General features: G+C 36.8%; 2 protein-coding genes across 2 annotated transcripts in view; one reads left to right on the forward strand and one right to left on the reverse strand.

Moving 5' to 3' along the window:
* The window catches only part of LOC106758438, a 15,578-nt gene extending 13,145 nt beyond the window's left edge, over window positions 1–2,433 (reverse strand). Inside the window, exons 1-3 of the mRNA XM_022779673.1 lie at window positions 1,190–2,433; window positions 1,004–1,103; window positions 839–921 (exon numbers count right to left, since the gene is read on the reverse strand). The gene's annotated coding sequence lies outside the window, so the exon portion shown is untranslated. The remainder of the gene's footprint in view (window positions 1–838; window positions 922–1,003; window positions 1,104–1,189) is intronic.
* Window positions 2,434–2,443: 10 nt separating this feature from the next.
* Window positions 2,444–14,401, forward strand: LOC106773463 (apyrase 2). The gene is made up of 9 exons (XM_014660156.2): window positions 2,444–3,108; window positions 10,707–10,835; window positions 10,916–10,972; window positions 11,078–11,170; window positions 12,746–12,951; window positions 13,114–13,205; window positions 13,284–13,501; window positions 13,595–13,784; window positions 13,926–14,401. Exons 1-9 carry the CDS (start codon window positions 2,794–2,796, stop codon window positions 14,036–14,038), a joined length of 1,413 nt encoding a protein of 470 aa, XP_014515642.1. The 5' UTR covers window positions 2,444–2,793; the 3' UTR covers window positions 14,039–14,401.
* Window positions 14,402–17,039: the final 2,638 nt, after the last annotated feature.

The raw sequence follows: 17,039 nt of genomic DNA on the forward strand, positions 1-17,039 counted from the left end.
CCAATTTGACATCTTTCTTACATTCATTTTACTAATTTAAACTTGTTAGGATATGAAGATTAGACATTCTTAGGCTAATTTAGGTTAATTTCGAATTTCTCACCTACTTTAGTCTATTTATAGGTGTTCAATAGTCAAATTCTGTTTTTCTTGTTATTTTTCAATTGAGACTTCATTTTTATCTTTCTTTTCACTTTTAAAAGTTGTGCACATACTTAGTTTACTGTTTTGGTGAGTANTTTAAGAGACTTTGCATTTTTTGCATTTTTAGTGTATTCTAGGTACTACTTTTAGGTTCTAAGTTGTCATATTTTGAGTTTTAGGTATTTTTTGTAGTGAGTTCTTAATTAGGTAGTTTTTACCATTCTAAACTTGTTAGGATTGTTTTTACCTACTTTACTGCAGTTTGCAATTGAATACACCTTTTTTGAGGTTTGAGTAGTGATAGNCCACTACTTCATCTAACTATCATACAACATCTACATACATCAAACTAATCCATGAACAATAGACATACATCCAGCTGTAGCAATTTTTTAATTCAACAAGATAACTAGTAACTTTAACTATGTTCTATCAACCTTAAACTCACTTTCATATCATATATGCTCACATAACAGCAACCCATAATCCACAAAAGCATCAATTTATTTAAAACCAAAACCATGACAGTTTTATTCATGCCAGCAAGTGATTTATCGCAAAACAAGTTCAAAAAGCCAAGTTTTGAATGTAGAAATTACAACAAAGACAACAAAGGTTTTATGCAGAGTTTTATTCTAAAACAACAACTGTAATATAATTCCTAATAATGTCATTTCAATTTATGTTCTCATACCTTTGCCTTTGCTTTCCTAAACTGCTCAAGTCTCCTCCGTAGACTCTCTTCCTCCCNTTCTGGCCACAATTCAAACTCCTTTTCTGTCAAGATAAGAGCACACCCTTACATACTTCACAATCAGTTCCAAACCATCCAAGACCATACGAATTTAGGTACCCATACCTTTCCCTTTGCTTTCCTTTGCTTGTCAGTGGTCACGTATTCTCCNTATACTCTCTTCATCCCTTTTTTGAAGCAATTCAAAGCCCTTCTCAAGCTCACCCTAACACATGGAATGCAAGTCTTGTCAGGTTTATTGATTCATTTAGCGACATCAACACCTACTGCATTCAGACATAGAGAACATACCTCGAATGGTCTCCCAATAGCTTCCGTTGACGAAGAACCCTCACGTCACAGGAGCACCCTCTTCACAGAAACGCCACACGCCGTGATGTTAACGGACCACCCGCTGATAGCAACGCCAACACACTGGTGGAACAAACACTTGAACACCACTACGGGGAAGGTTTGCCAAGTGAACCCTAACCACCCAATGCCACCGGACAGACGGGAAAGGGAGACGAAGATAATGGGAAGCATAATGGTAGTTCAATTGGGGACGGGAATGGAGAGGGAGAGAACGGGGTGCACCACGCGAAATTGGGGATTGTCTTACGAAATTGAGGACGACCTTCTACAATACCCCCAATTTTTCATTTTAAAGTCTAGCCTCTTACCCAAGGCCATAAATCCCTCGGTAATGCTCTCGAGGCCTTCGGTAAATACATTTCATCATGCCCCTNGGTAATTCTCATTGTGACCGTCGAAAAACAGTATTTACCGAGGGTTCCAAGGCCTTCGGTAAAAAACCTTCGGTAATCAGCGAAATTCTTGTAAGTAGTACCCCTACGAGCAATGGATAAGAAATGCTTTTTTTTTCAAGCTGAAGAAAACTGCAGGGGAAGGCTTATGTCACTCGGATGGGAAGGCGCTAGCCGCATGGAGTAGCCATAAGAGTTAGAAGACAACCATGAAGGATGACAAGTCACATCGAGACAACCCTTTTTCCAGCTAGCTGATATAGAATGGAAGGGGAAGGAAGAGAAAGATAAAAAGGCAATCAACAAACTCTGATAGACTCTATGGAACCATATCCCTTGGGAGAAGCCTAACGAACCCAACTCACGAAGGAACAATGGCGACAACCAAAAAAAGTCTCCTTTCCAGAAAAGACACTACGATGGCCACAAGCGAAATTTTTTCCCAAGACTTCAATGGTAGACAGAGACAAAAAACTTCAATAACTATACACTAAACTTCGTAAGTGAAGAAAGACGATTTTAGTTGCATGGCCAGAGTTGAGAATGGTAGAGCGAGCGAGAGTTTGGAATAAAAAACCTGAAGAAAGAGTTTCATGGAGAAAATGAGTTTCCTAAAAAAGAAGGAACACAAACATGTTTGATTTTAGGAAACCCTTTTCCAAAAATATCCTCCCAATCAAACTTTAACATTTTAAAAAAATTCAATTAACACAATAAATGAGAGAACGCCACATATTGTTAATTTGTTGTCAAATAGGCGTCGTTAGTTGAATAAACGTTTTTCTGATTCCATTTCCCTTTCGCACACAAAATACCGTTACAACGAAAACACATTCTCGCCACTCTCTCTCAAATCGAGCACACACTGTCACTTTCTTTCATCTCTTCCCTTCCCATCTCTCGTTCCCATACCATCAATCATTCCCCTCTTCACCCCACTCACACCGACTCACCCCCGCATTCCCATTCCCCAAACGCTGTCGTTTCCAGAGTTTCTCATCCTTCAAATTCGTTTCACACTCAGCGCTGGAGTCGCACCACGAGCTGTTGAAGCCGCCCTCGCCCTCCGCCACCGCCTCTCAGATCCGCCTCAGCTCCTCGTTCTCAGGCGAACTTCTCGCCGCCGAGCTGGAGCTCGAAACAACCAAAATGATCAAGCGCTCCGGGCGGCAGCCGCCGCCGGAGTCGCTTGCAGACAAGATCTACAACCTCCGGGGAGCGTTTCTCATGGTAGCGGTTCCGCTCCTCCTCGTCGCCCTCGTGCTCTACGCCATGCCTTCCGCCTCCTCCAACGAGTCCATCGAAGACTACGCCCTAACGCACCGCAAGGCTGCCCCCGATCGGAAAACTGCCTTCGCTGTCATCTTCGATGCCGGTAGCTCCGGCAGCCGTGTCCACGTCTTCCGTTTCGACCAGAACTTGGATCTCGTTCCCATCGGGAATGACCTCGAGCTTTTCGTCCAGGTGAGTGAAAATCGTGGATCTGCGTTTTCCTTCGAAATAGTTTACTCTAATCTAGTAAGACTGAGTCAATAATTTAATTCATAAATCTCGTAAGTAGTTATTAATGAAAAAGAAATTATATAATTAGTAATGAACCTCTATACATTTATCCCTAGATTAATATATTTTATAAGTAGACCAAGTTTTATAACACTTCAAGGACTAGTTAATACAATTTTTTATGCTTTAAGGTTTACTTATATAATTTATTTATTTTGGATACTACATATGAGAGATAATAATACTTTTGTGGATGAAATTGATGATTTATTCAATGTAATAATCTCTTCCTTGAATTTTTGCGTGATAGGTTAATAAAGAAGGAAATATGGCATAAACTGGTCAGTAAGTTGCACAGATAAAAATTAAAAAGAATATTAAAACTTGTTATATAACCTAAATTTCACTTATCCCCTTTAGTTTTCAATTTTTAGGAAAGTTAAATGTAAAAGCTTTTTTACGTTTGTGGTAGATTTGGAGGGGTAGAAGAGGAGAGAACAAGGAAATGAAGTGAAGATATGATAGGAAAAAAAGAGTAGTTACTCTAATTTTTAACTCGTGATATTTAGAATCTTATCTGAAAGGTTCTGTTAGCATTAGGTTGAGTTCTAGGGGAAGAAATTAAACATTTTACAAATCGCAAACTTTTTACAAAAACTTTTTGCAAATGAATAAATATCCGTCTTTGAATCAGTCAGTTGTTGATAAAACCTCATTTTAAACCATTGGTAATGCTACATTCTTTAAAATTCGAAAGCGTATAATAGCGTATCAACGCAATTAAGAGTTATATGGGATAAGACTTCAAGATATCTATATCCTATTGCTAAATCACTCAAATAAGCCAATCTACTAAATTTGCAAGGTTTAGAAGAACTTCTGAAGAAAACAGGAAAATATACAACATAATATCTTGAATTGTACAACATCTACAACACCACTTGTGAATATTCTCTTGACCACCCTAATTAAGAACAACACAACACAAAAAATGGAAAAGAATATGAAACAAGATCACCTGGAAAAATTTCAACTCAAACCAAGAAAAAAAAATAATAGTGATCTTCAAAGTAAGGTGATTAGTCTATGATCATGATTCTATGATTCTTGATGAGTAGATCCAACAAAGTGTGTTCCAAAATGCAAAACTCTTCTCGGTATTTTCAAAATTTCAAGTATTCTAATTGATTAGAATTTGGGTTATTTCGTATTTAAGAAGAGTAGGAATTATAACTTTGTAGATCTGATAGTTCTAACCAACTAAACCTCTTTTAGTAAGCTAAAATAAAGCAAGATCAAGTTGCATGACTTTTTTCGGGCTAAAACGAGATTTAAGTCAAAATAACTTAGTGATTTTAATTGATTAAAAGTTTGATTTAATAGACTAAAACATAGTCAACGTATTAAATTGCTAAAGTCATTTTAGTTGATTAACTTGAGAGTTTAGTTGACCAAGGTGTTCTAACTTGCAAACCTAGTAAGTTCAAGAACATTTTAGTTGACTAAAACTCTTTTTAATAAATTAAAAAAAGTCTTTTATTAAAGGCTCTTAACACTTCTATAAACCAATTTAATCAATTTTAAGTGAGATCACGGATTGTAAACTTGATTACAACTCTAAACCCACAAAAATACAACTCAATAACAATTTCAATTCCAAGGTCAACACCTCATCACTTCAATCATCAAATGGTTTAGAGCATCAAATCAAATCACTTCATGTTTTGCTTGGATCTGTATTCTCAACAAGCTTCACTTTACATTAAAAAAAATATTTTAGTCCAAGTATACAAACATTGAATTGATTTAGATTTGTTTAGACAAATTTCTCCATAAATACTTTTAGGAGAGAAAATGAACAAATTTAATAAATTTCTTTCAGAACTAAAGTTAGTTTATGCATAAGTTAATTTGTAGAAATTCTTTCATAAAGTTTCTCTAAATCCTTATTTTTAACTTGGTAATTTTAACTTATGGAAAAACTTAATTACTTTTATTTTGTATTTCTGACATGATAAACTTATTCAAATAGACACATAAAATAAATTATAGATAAGGTTTAATTGCTCGGATGGTCTTCACTTTCAGGATAGTGTGTCTCCTTGGTTCCAACTCTTAAAAAAAGTGTCAATTTCGTCCTCAAATGTGTTAACGTGCATCAATTAAGTCCATTTTTGTTCACGACGTTTAAATAGTTAACATTAACTTATTGGGCTTGCTGTGGTGGGAATTTTGTGGTTTCGTAACAATTTTTTTCTGACGTGTATAACCCATAAGGCTTTCTAATGTGGAAATTTGGGATTAGGGTTCAAAAAAAAATTAATCTTACGAATTGGAGATTCCAACAACGAAGAAGAGAAGTGATTTTATAGTATTCACAGATACTTTACTAGGAAATTTCAATTTTCTAGAGAGATTATTGTCAAACATGTTTGGAATCACAAAACGACTTCACTTTAGGAAAGAGAGGTTGAGATTTTCTTGGAAAATGAGATATTCCAGCAGCAGTAACAACTCTTGAATGACGAAAGGGAAAGAGCCTACCTAACTACTTCTGTTAGGGTATAAAGGGCTGGAAAGTATATAAGAGGAAGAGGTATAGGAGAGAGAGGGAAGGGGACCGAACGGTAGAAGACAGGGTACGAGATGGCCGAACGGTGGAAGAAAGGGGCCGAACGGTGGAAGAAAGAAGGGGGCAAGGACCGAACAGTTGGAAGCAACAAGGAAGCATCCTAGCAGTCTTAACGGTTAAGAGGAGTGGAAAACTAATTAGAGTAACAAGAGAAATATCTTAAGAGAATATTCAGCCAAAGTTAATTAGAGTAATCAAGGCCATATCTTAGGATATTATTTGGTATAAATCAAATATAATAAATAAGACTAAATATATACGAATAAGTTAATTATAGTAATAAGGATATTTTCTAATATTCAGTACAAGTTTGGGGCAGGAATAATTAGTATAAATAGAGTTAGAGTTTAGGGTTAAAGGTATGCTTTTGAATTGTGAGTTTTGTAAGAGAAGTTATGCTCTCAGGTAACTAACGGAGATCCTGCTCCCAGTTATTGAAAATAATTGACACAGGTTATGCTCCCAATTATTGTTTACTTTTATTTATCCACAAATTACCATGAATAAAAGAGATTTATTCGTTCAATTCCATTCTTTCATTATTCTTTTGCTTGTCTTGAGTGTGTGAGAGGGTGATTTCGTTACGTCTCCTACTCGGTTACGTAACAATTGGTCCGAGCTGTCGGATCGAAGGAGGGAGTGTAAGGCCAGCCGGAGCAACAAAGAAGAGTGAGAAACATCATGGAGGAGAGGATGAGTGCAGTCGAAGCCAAACTGGAGCACGTGGGGTTAAAGCAGGAGAGCATGCAACTGCCCATAGGCGTAATGGAGGCAAAGGTGGAGGCAATCTGCAAGGATTTACAAGAGTTGATGAGAATGATGGGAGGACGAACCCATCACCTAGATGGGATGTCAGAAGGGAGTCAAGGCTCCGTCAATGGAAAAGGAAATGATGAGGAGGGCGAGAAGGACGGAGGACCGAAAGGTGATGGACCAAATGGTGGTGGTCCGAACGGTGGTGGAGGAGGTGGACTGAACGGTGGTGGAGGAAGTGGACCGAATGGTGAGAGGGACTGTGGACCGAATGGAGGTGGACCGAACGGTGGGGGAGAGGGTGGACCGCACGGCGTTGGGCACCGGGAGGAACCTTTGAATTGGAGAAGAAGGGTAGAGTTACCTGTTTTCGAAGGGAGTGATCCACTGAATTGGATTAATAGAGCAGATAAATTCTTCGAGTTACAAGGGGTGTCTGAGGAGGAAAAGTTGCGTTTGGCATACATCAGTATGGAGGGTAGTGCCGGATTCTGGTTCAGATTCTGGAGGGAGCAAACCGACGACTGAACGTGGACGGGACTAAAGGAGGCAATAATGGTAAGGTTCGGAGGCAACAATCATGGACCAATCTTTGAGAGACTGGCAGCCATTAAACAGTCAGGCTCAGTGGAGGAATACATCCGGGAGTTTGAAATCTTGGTGGGGCAAACAAGGGGAGTGGCCAAAGCACAGTTGATGGGATACTTCATGGCAGGCTTACGTGATGAAATTCGGAAGCAAGTGCGACTGCTTGATCCGCGAGAGTTGATGATAGCTATGAGGATGGCCAGGGACGTGGAGGAGATCCAAGGGGGCGTGAAGGCTGGGAGCGGAAGTATCATAAAGAATCAATCGGAGGAAAAACCGAACGGTGCGGATACGCAGTTGGAGCCTAGTTGCCCTAACCAAAGCCGAACGGTAGAGAGCCGAGCGGCCATCTCGGAGAATGTAGGGACCGGACGAAAGGAAAGAAACGTGAGGGATCTGCCCTATGAGGAATATGAAAAACGGAGGAAAGAAGGAAGATGGTTTAGATGCGGCAAACGGTTCGGTCCTGCTCACCACAGTCCGAACAAGAGCCTGAGAGTCACGATATTGGCAGAAGACGAGGAGGAATGGCCACCACCCGAGCCCCCAAACCTGAATTGATGAGGAGCCGTGAGATCAAGCTCCCCGATTCCAACCTTGAGGACAAGGCTGTTTTGTAGCGGGGTGTAATGTTAGGGTATAAAGGGCTGGAAAGTATATAAGAGGAAGAGGTATAGGACAGAGAGGGAAGGGGACCAAACGGTAGAAGACAGGGTACGAGATGGCCGAACGGTGGAAGAAAGGGGCCAAACGGTGGAAGAAAGAAGGGGGCAAGGACCGAGCGATTGGAAGCAGCAAGGAAGCATCCTAGCAGTCTTAGCGGTTAAGAGGAGCGGAAAACTAATTAGAGTAACAAGAGAAATATCTTAAGAGAATATTCAGCCAAAGTTAATTAGAGTAATCAAGGCCATATCTTAGGATATTATTTGGTATAAGTCAAATATAATAAATAAGACTAAATATATACAAATAAGTTAATTATAGTAATAAGGATATTTTCTAATATTCAGTACAGGTTTGGGGCAGGAATAATTAGTATAAATAGAGTTAGAGTCTAGGGTTAAAGGTATGCTTTTGAATTGTGAGTTTTGTAAGAGAGGTTATGCTCTCAGGTGACTGACGGAGATCCTGCTCCCAGTTATTGGAAATAATTGACGGAGGTTATGCTCCCAATTATTGTTTACTTTTATTTATCCACAAATTACCATCAATAAAAGAGATTCATTCGTTCAATTCCATTCTTTCATTATTCTTTTGCTTGTCTTGAGTGTGTGAGAGGGTGATTTCGTTACGTCTCCTACTCGGTTACGTAACAACTTCATTTCACTAAAGTATACATGCTTGATTCACTGGTCCATTTTTTCCTTAGATCCTTCTTGTCTGGTGATGTAGCTCTTGAGCTTGATTGTTATCGTTCTCTTCCACCTTTTCTGTTTTCACATCTTTGCATTATCTGTCATAATCTATTTTCTCATTAAAAGAATATGATGTGCTTGGGGATCTAAAATTATTTGCAACGTTAGTGTCCTTTTCCAATGGTTGTTTGGCTTGATTTGTGGACATTCTAGGGGGAAGAGTTGGGGCTAGGGAAATTGAAGTCTGTATAGGAGGTTGAGGTTCAAATCCATCATAATCCTTTGGTTTTTCAGGAATATGCTCCCAACTGAAAGGCACTGCAACATGATCTGTTACTAGGGCAAACTTCAAACTTCACTAGGGGTTCAAAATTCAGTTAGGGCAAGCTTCAAACTTCTCCATTAAAAAGACACGTGAAGAACACCATTGCACAATACATTTACACATTTTTACTCATTGCAAATGTGTTTTTCCACATCATCACACTGTTTTGCCACATCACCATTCAATTAATGTCATTTCCGAAAAATTAACCGGAATGGACTTGAGTGATGTACATTAACGGATTTGAGGACAAAATTAACATTGTTTTAAGAGTTGGGACCAAGTAAATACTATCCTAAAAGTGGGAATCACCCGAGCAATTAAGCTTATAGATAAAATGTGATCTTGGTTTCTCTAAAATACTAAAAAATTCAGTATTAGTCTCTCTAAAATCTGATTTTGCTTTCTCTATACTTTTGACACGCCCTACTTTTAATTCTCGCAACATTATCTTAAATCACTTTTAATCCTTTTATAAGTTGCTATGTGAACCACTCAGAGGACTAAAAATGATACATTTATGTTAGAATAGGTATTAAATATATGCATTAATTAGTTTTACTGGAAAGTAAGAGATGTACATATAAGTTGTACCTATCTCTATATCTATCTTTGCTCTTCCCCTTACTCAATTTGTCAGAATTCTGTCAATATAATATGAGAATATAAGAGAGGTGAATTAAGCTCTCTAAAATATATTGTCTATTTTATTTATCTCAAGTTGGCATCAGGGCAGATCTATTGGTCTCAATCTTGTTCAGCAAAATATAAGCCACCTTCCACTACCGTTCACTACCATAGTTATCTCCAATAACCATTGGATTTGGAGCATCTCTCTAAGAGACAGCCAACCCTACCATAGTTATCTCCAATAACCATTGGATTTGGAGCATCTCTCTAAGAGATAGCCAACCCTGTCGGTCCCAGAGGCTGAATCTACTCAATGCACCACCACACGCATACTTATTGTTCACCACATCTAGGCGTGTGACATGCACATACTGTCATCCTTTAACTTGAGCGACATAGTGCCTCCTCAAACGCACTTGTTGGACCTTGTCTCTGCTATGATCGTTGGGTCTTCATTTCCAACAAGGATGAAGGTCAAATCTGAATTTTTCTATAGGTTTCTTATTGATTATTTCTTTTTTGTTAGTTTTCTACAACGAAAATGTCTTCTAGACTTGTCTTCTTCTCTGGAACTCCTATCATTACTGCTGAATAACTAAATGGGGAAAACTACTTTTCCTGATTTGCCTTAGTTGAACTTTGATTCCTTAGTCAAAGTTTCCGCGATCACCTTGGACAAGACGGGAGTAATGTGCCATCCAATCAAGCTGAACAGTTGAAGCAAATTGATTTTCAGTTGTGTTTTACTGTGGCAACATGTGGAACCCAAATTATTGGGTACTCTTAGATTGTTCAAAACGTACAACACTTTTTGGTAAAAGGCTCAAAATATTTTAAGTGATATTCAATGCCTTTATGACTTGACTCTCAAACAAACAGATGGTGACATGATGTCTTTTTAACTTGTTAACCAAGCATGCTTGTGGAAATGTGTTTGATTTTTATCTATTTGGCTCATGAGTAGTGATGAGAGGTATTATTGAAATATGTGGAATGTATGTTTGAAATTTCTCCATATTTTATTGTCATCAGTATTTAATTATGCTAAAATTTGTATGTGCCTACTTCAACAATGTCCTTGAATTTTTCAAAATTGAATCAAGATTTTAAATTCTAAAAGAAATATATTCTTAAATTCTTAAATTTCAAACAAATGAGGCTACAATTGTGGTTGTAGTTACTCTAAAAAACCTTGGTGTTGTGATAAAAACACAGTCACAACCTATTTTAAAAGCTAGACCCTTGGTGTGGTGGTAACATTTTTATGATTTTGCAGATTAAACCTGGTTTGAGTGCTTATGCACAGAATCCACAACAGGCAGCTGAATCTTTGATTACACTATTGGATAAAGCTGAGAGTGTTGTTCCTCAGGAGTTTCGGCCTAAGACACCTGTCAGAGTTGGGGTGTGTGTTGTCATAATTTTTTTATTATTTTATATTCATAATCGTTTGGAGTATCTGAAAATTTTTATATGATAATACAGGCAACTGCAGGGTTGAGGGCTTTGGAAGGGGATGCTTCTGACAGGATTTTGCAAGCGGTAAACATTACTTGCTGCATCTTGCTCATGTTTAATGTTATTCGCATGTAGTAGCCATGCTCAACCCTTTAAACTTGTGTTGCTTCCACTATTTGTGAATGTAAGGTTCGGAATTTGCTTAAGCAAAGAAGCACTCTAAAATCTGAGTCTGATTCGGTAAGAGTGCTGGATGGAACACAAGAAGGTGCTTTTCAATGGGTATGCATATGAACTCGATTTTTCTAACTTATGTAAGTTACATGCTTTAGTGATCACGAATGAATAGTTACAATACATTTGCTCTAAAGAGCACTTCAATCTCTGAAAATATGTAGTAACAGGTCACTAGAGAAACCATCTATAGTCAGTGACAGATATATAGAAGAGAAGTCTGTAGTCTGTACCATGAAAGGTGGGGGAAATTTCTAAATCAGCATAAATGCTGAACTCCTGACAATGTAACTCCATGGTTTTTAAGAATTTAAATTTCAATCTAGTTTGATGATGCTCCGTTGTTGTAATGACATTGCCCTTTAATTTATGGGGAGTTGGATTTAATCACTGATTAGACATAGATTCAATACTATTAGTTTGAGTAATTATAATACTATTATTGAGGAAGAAAGTGTCAATTATAGAAAAATTATTTCATTTTTTCCCTCCAGGAAAAACTTACGGAGAATCTTGTTCAAACATATTGTCCCTTATTTAGCATACTCGATTTAGGGGTTATTATAGTGTACAAATAATTTTGGGTGTGAACTGTATAAGCAGTGGGCTAAATGTACTCTGACTATTATATCAGTAATGAAGTGATGATATGATACAATAGTTGTGACAAGTTTACAGGAAATGCTAAATTTCTTTTTCCTCCTTTTTCCTTCTTTTTCTATTTTGCTATTGTTGGTTTGTTATATACTAATAATTGAGTCCATTTACTGAAGTCTGAGTCATGAGATATACTTGCACTTTACACAAGATACATATGACTCTGTTGGATTGTTGACAGTCGAAAGCATTGATACTTTTCTCAGTGGATTCTTTTCCTTTATGGATGCACTTTTATATAATTTCTGGATCTTACTTACCAAAGGATAAAACATGGTATCCAATTCCCTAGCCTTTTCTCCAACATATTCTTTTAAGCACTAAAAGTTAATTTTCCTCTTAATCATGGCGCCATCTATTTCCACTAATTTTCCTGTTAGTGCTAATTTTTAATTTCTAAGCTCTTAAACTAGCTTCTTTGCCAGTGCATGTTCACAAAGATGTGCAGATCCTTGCTTATTTTAAACTACACCGGGATGCCAATGAAGTGGCCTTGCAATCGACACTATATACCATACGTTATTCATGTATAATGACCTAACATATACATAATCACATAATCTGTCTCTATCGTAAAGATTAGACAAAATTCAACATTGGCTGCCAACTGTGTAACACAATTTTTTATTGATAGCTTTTTTCTTTATTTGAAGAGTTATGGGAGGAATGCTTAGATGTATCAGACGTGTTGGAAATACAATATAAAATACTTGTCGAATGCTAATTTTGGTATCCTGGAAGGCTCGAGTTCTAACCTGTTATTTCAAGCTCTTTGTATATGATATCTGCTTAGATAGCATTTCCTGGAAGCTAAAATTATACACTGCTAGAAAACTTTTGCATGGTTCCACAGTGACTAAAATTTTTAAGATCAAGTGTAAGCAGAACGGAAATTAAGTTAAGATGTTGTGTTCACTCTCCTCTACGGTATTTAGTTAGTTTTACCTGGCCTTCTGTTTTATATAGGTGACTATCAACTATCTACTGGGAAACCTAGGAAGAGATTATTCAGAGACAGTTGGGGTAGTTGATCTTGGAGGTGGATCTGTTCAGATGGCATATGCCATCTCAGAGACAGATGCTACCGGGGCTCCAACTGTATCAGTTGGAGAGGACCAATATGTCAAGAAGATGTTCCTTAGGGGAAGGAAATATTACCTCTATGTTCACAGGTTTTTCTTCTTGCTCTTGACATGCCATTTTGAGATGTTATGTTTTTATGGGATTTGCGAGTGCCACACCTCGGTAGTCTTTACCCTGATTTTCAGATAGATAGATATTCTGTAAAACAATTCCATCTTCATGGTCAATAGGTTTTAGCATTTTGCTTTCAGTTACTTGGGCTATGGTTTACTAGCAGCTCGTGCGAAGATTTTAAAGGTTTCGGATGATTTTGGAAACCCTTGCATCTTAGATGGCTTTAACGGTGAATATTACTTTGGCTTTCTGCATGCTTGGTTCTATTTTTATGCCAATAAGAAGTTTTATTTTAAAACATCCTCAGGATCTTACAAATATGGAGGAAAGTCGTTTAAGGCTTCATCCTATCCTTCTGGTGCAAGCTTGAATGAATGCAAAAGCATAGCTCTTAAGGCTCTCAAGGTTAAGGAGTCAAAATGCACACATATGAAGTGCACTTTTGGTGGGATATGGAATGGTGGTGGCGGTGATGGACAGAAAAATCTTTTTGTTGCCTCATTTTTCTTTGACCGGGCAGCTGAGGTATTGCTTATTTTATTCACCCTTGGACCAAATATTGATGAGTCCCTTCATTTAATGTAACTTTGCCATGCTAATCATATTATTTATTCATAGGCTGGTTTTGCCGACCCAAACTCACCCGTTGTGAAGGTTCGTCCCGTGGATTTCGAGGCTGCATCTAAGCAAGCTTGTCGAACAAAGATTGAAGATGTCAAATCCTTTTATCCACTTGTTGAGGAAGGGAACCGTCCATATTTATGCATGGATCTCTTATACCAATATACATTGCTTGTTGCTGGATTCGGTAGGTTTCGTAATCGTGTTGGAACAGTTATTCATGATAATGATGCTTTCTGCGAAATCTTTTTCTTTTTCTTAGGTCAATCTTTCTGCAAAATCTTGAGAATATTATTCTCTTCCACTGACTGGATTCTTCTTTTGGCAGGCCTAGATCCATGGCAACAGATGACGTTAGTGAAGAAAGTTAAATACCATGATGCTCTTGTTGAGGCTGCATGGCCCTTAGGCAGCGCCATAGAAGCTGTATCATCTACATAATGACACGAGTATAATAATTATTTACTCACCCGAAATCTTGCGAGATGAGTTGTCACAAGTTTCTTGAGGTTAAGTTGCCTCCATTCATGATGATCAGAAATTGCTTATCGGGTCAAATTAAGAGTATATAAGGAGCTACGTTTCAAGAATAACTAGAATATAGCTTCATTATTTTTCATCTGTAATTTTTTACTAAATATCTGATTTACAGATTTGGAAGACGAATTCAATTCATTTTTGTTCGTCTATTATTTGTAGTCTTTTAGAGATGAACAAAAGGTGATGGTGGTAGCATTATATTTTATTCATTCCCGTGCTGTTTCTTATTTCATGACCTCGTGGAAAAGCGTATTTATTGGATCTTATTTAGGGTCTATAAAAGTTTAACTTTAAAAGTGGAGACACTAGAAGAAATAAAAGAATAACCTCTTGTTATCCTTAGTCCTATTGAGTAACTATTGATATGTCTAACTAGTTGAGTTTGATTCACTTCTTATTTCGTAATATTATTTATTACTTCTGGTATTTTTAGACGATTATAGTATCATTGTGATACATAGTCTAGTTGAGCTTTTATCTACTCTTGGTTTTCGTGATAATACATCGTCTAGTTGAGTTTCACCCACTCTTGGTTGTGAAGTATTTTTCACTACTCTTTATATTCCTGATTAGTGGATAACTTCCAGTTACTCTAGGCCAGTTGATTATTCGTACCACTCCTGGTTTCCCAATAGACAAGTAGGTTTTAATTACCTTTGACTGGTTTAGTATTCGCACCACTCCTGGTCTTCAATAAACAAATAACTTCTTGTTACCCTAGATTTGTTGAGTATTTTTTGTCACTCTTGATCTTTACAGTCAGCGAATAACCACCTGTTACCCTAGACATGGAGGAGTATTCGAACCACTTTTGGTACTGTGCAACCTTGCCTAGATTTCCTTTAACTCAACTCAGTTCAATAAGTGTTTTAATTCTTTCTAGAATTGCAATCAAAGATTGCTTACAAGTCGTTCAAATTATTATTACTCTCGCAGAGATGATGTAATTACAATATAATGCAGTCTAAACACTCGCAGGTGTTTTCCTCCTTACTCTTTTCTCTCATCTTACAAAAGTAAGCAAATAATACATTGAAGTACAAGAGTATTTCTTAACTTTTTCTCTTGCCTTTTTCTCTTTTCTTCACTCACAAGATAAATGGATATAACAATGAGGCTTGAGAGAATCTTTCTTTTCTTGAGCTCTTTTATTCTACTGTTTCCTTAGTTAGAGGAGTTTTGCTTTTAGTAGCTTCAAGAGATTTCCTTGTTCAACTAATGGTGGTATATCTTCTTTCTTAGCTTATCTTCCTCATCATCACTTTCTTCTTCTTGTCTTCTATTTATACACCTTGACGGTATAGTCGTTGTGACGAAACTTTTCTTGCAATTTGACAATATGATCGTTTGACGAAGCTTGTCTTGAGATCTATTCTTTTCTGGATATTGGTGTAAATGTTTGACATAGGATGCAGTCTTTTGTCAGAGCATAAGTGTTTTTCAGAGCTTTTATCAAAAGCATATTTGACTTCTCATTTGGCATAACTTTTGATAAACTGATAAGTTCTTCTTTTATCTTCAATGTTCGTTTTGATACTTACAAGAAGAGGTAAGCGATTGTTTGTAACAATTGTCCTACACAAGATAAAATAGAAGTTTGTATAGTAGGTATGGCTTATTTCCTATTTGTTTTGGTGTTTTCAAAAACTTTAACCGTTGGTACATGATTATAAGTTTTCCATTATTTTGTTTGTGTGTTTGACTGATATCGTTTAACTGTAAGAGACTTCTTCCTTATTGGCGTTTTACCTATTGTCTTCATGTTTTGTTTAGGCGTAGGTATTGTGTCACGATTTCCTAAGGTATAAACATTCCATGAATGATTTTCTTGTTATTGACACCTACTATTGATTGTGTAGACTACTCGTTAGATATCACTTTTGTTGTTTTTGAATGTTGGACATTTAATGTCATTTAATGCTTGCTTTGAACAACAGAGTGCTTTTTATTTCCTACCGTAGATGTAGCATTTGACAATTAAACTTTTCTTCAAAAGATACTAAACGTTGATTAAGGACTTCATCGTCTAACGAAGTAACATTTTAGCTTATGGTATCGTTTAGGTAGAGTAAACACTTTTGTTATTTTGCCTTTATAGACAGACAATGTTTAACTTTGTTTGGGTTTTAAGTTTTCGTCTGTTAGTGTGTTTTGTTAATGACATCGTTTAGACATTGTTTTGTTTTCCTGAGAGCTAAACTGAATACCCTTTAGGTATAATAACCTTTACGCTTTTAGTTTTAACTCTCTTAGACGGTTTTGACTTGATAGTCGTTTAGCATTGCGTTTGGGTGTTTTGACTTGGTTATTTTTCTATTTCTTAAGATCCAAAGTGTTTTACCTTGTTTCTTCAGCTGGACTAATCTTATTTCTCCTATGTTGTATCCAATTAGTGTTTTAGTTTTCTTCTTGTCCTGTTCTCCCAATTTGATAGCCTAATTTGATTTTCTTTTGATTGTTTGGTGTGTTAGACTCCTTTAAGAGGATCCTTCTTAGTGTTTTACGATATGTTGTATGGATACCTATACTTCCTATGTTTAGGGTTTTATATCTTATTGTTTAGGGTTTATTTTCTATTCTTCTATTCTATAAGGTTTTCTATTATGTGGTTATCATTTCTTTTTAACTTAAGATTTTCTATCCTAGCGTTTAGTGTTCCAGGGTTCTTAGATTTTTCTATCCTATGAGTTTTCCTATTCTTCTATGGAACTTTTTCGTTGCCTTTTCTAACTTAAGGTTTTCTATCCTATGAGTTCTTCTATGGAACTTCATTGTTGTTTTCTATCCTATTTAGAGTTTTCTATCCTATAAGTTTCCTTTTCTTCTATGGAACTTCTTTGTTTTATGTTGTTTAGTTAAACTTCAAAACTAGGGTTCTTATAGACAAGCTTGTCTTGTCCCA

This window comes from Vigna radiata, chromosome 1 (genome assembly GCF_000741045.1).
Source record: "Vigna radiata var. radiata cultivar VC1973A chromosome 1, Vradiata_ver6, whole genome shotgun sequence".
NCBI lineage: Eukaryota > Viridiplantae > Streptophyta > Magnoliopsida > Fabales > Fabaceae > Vigna > Vigna radiata.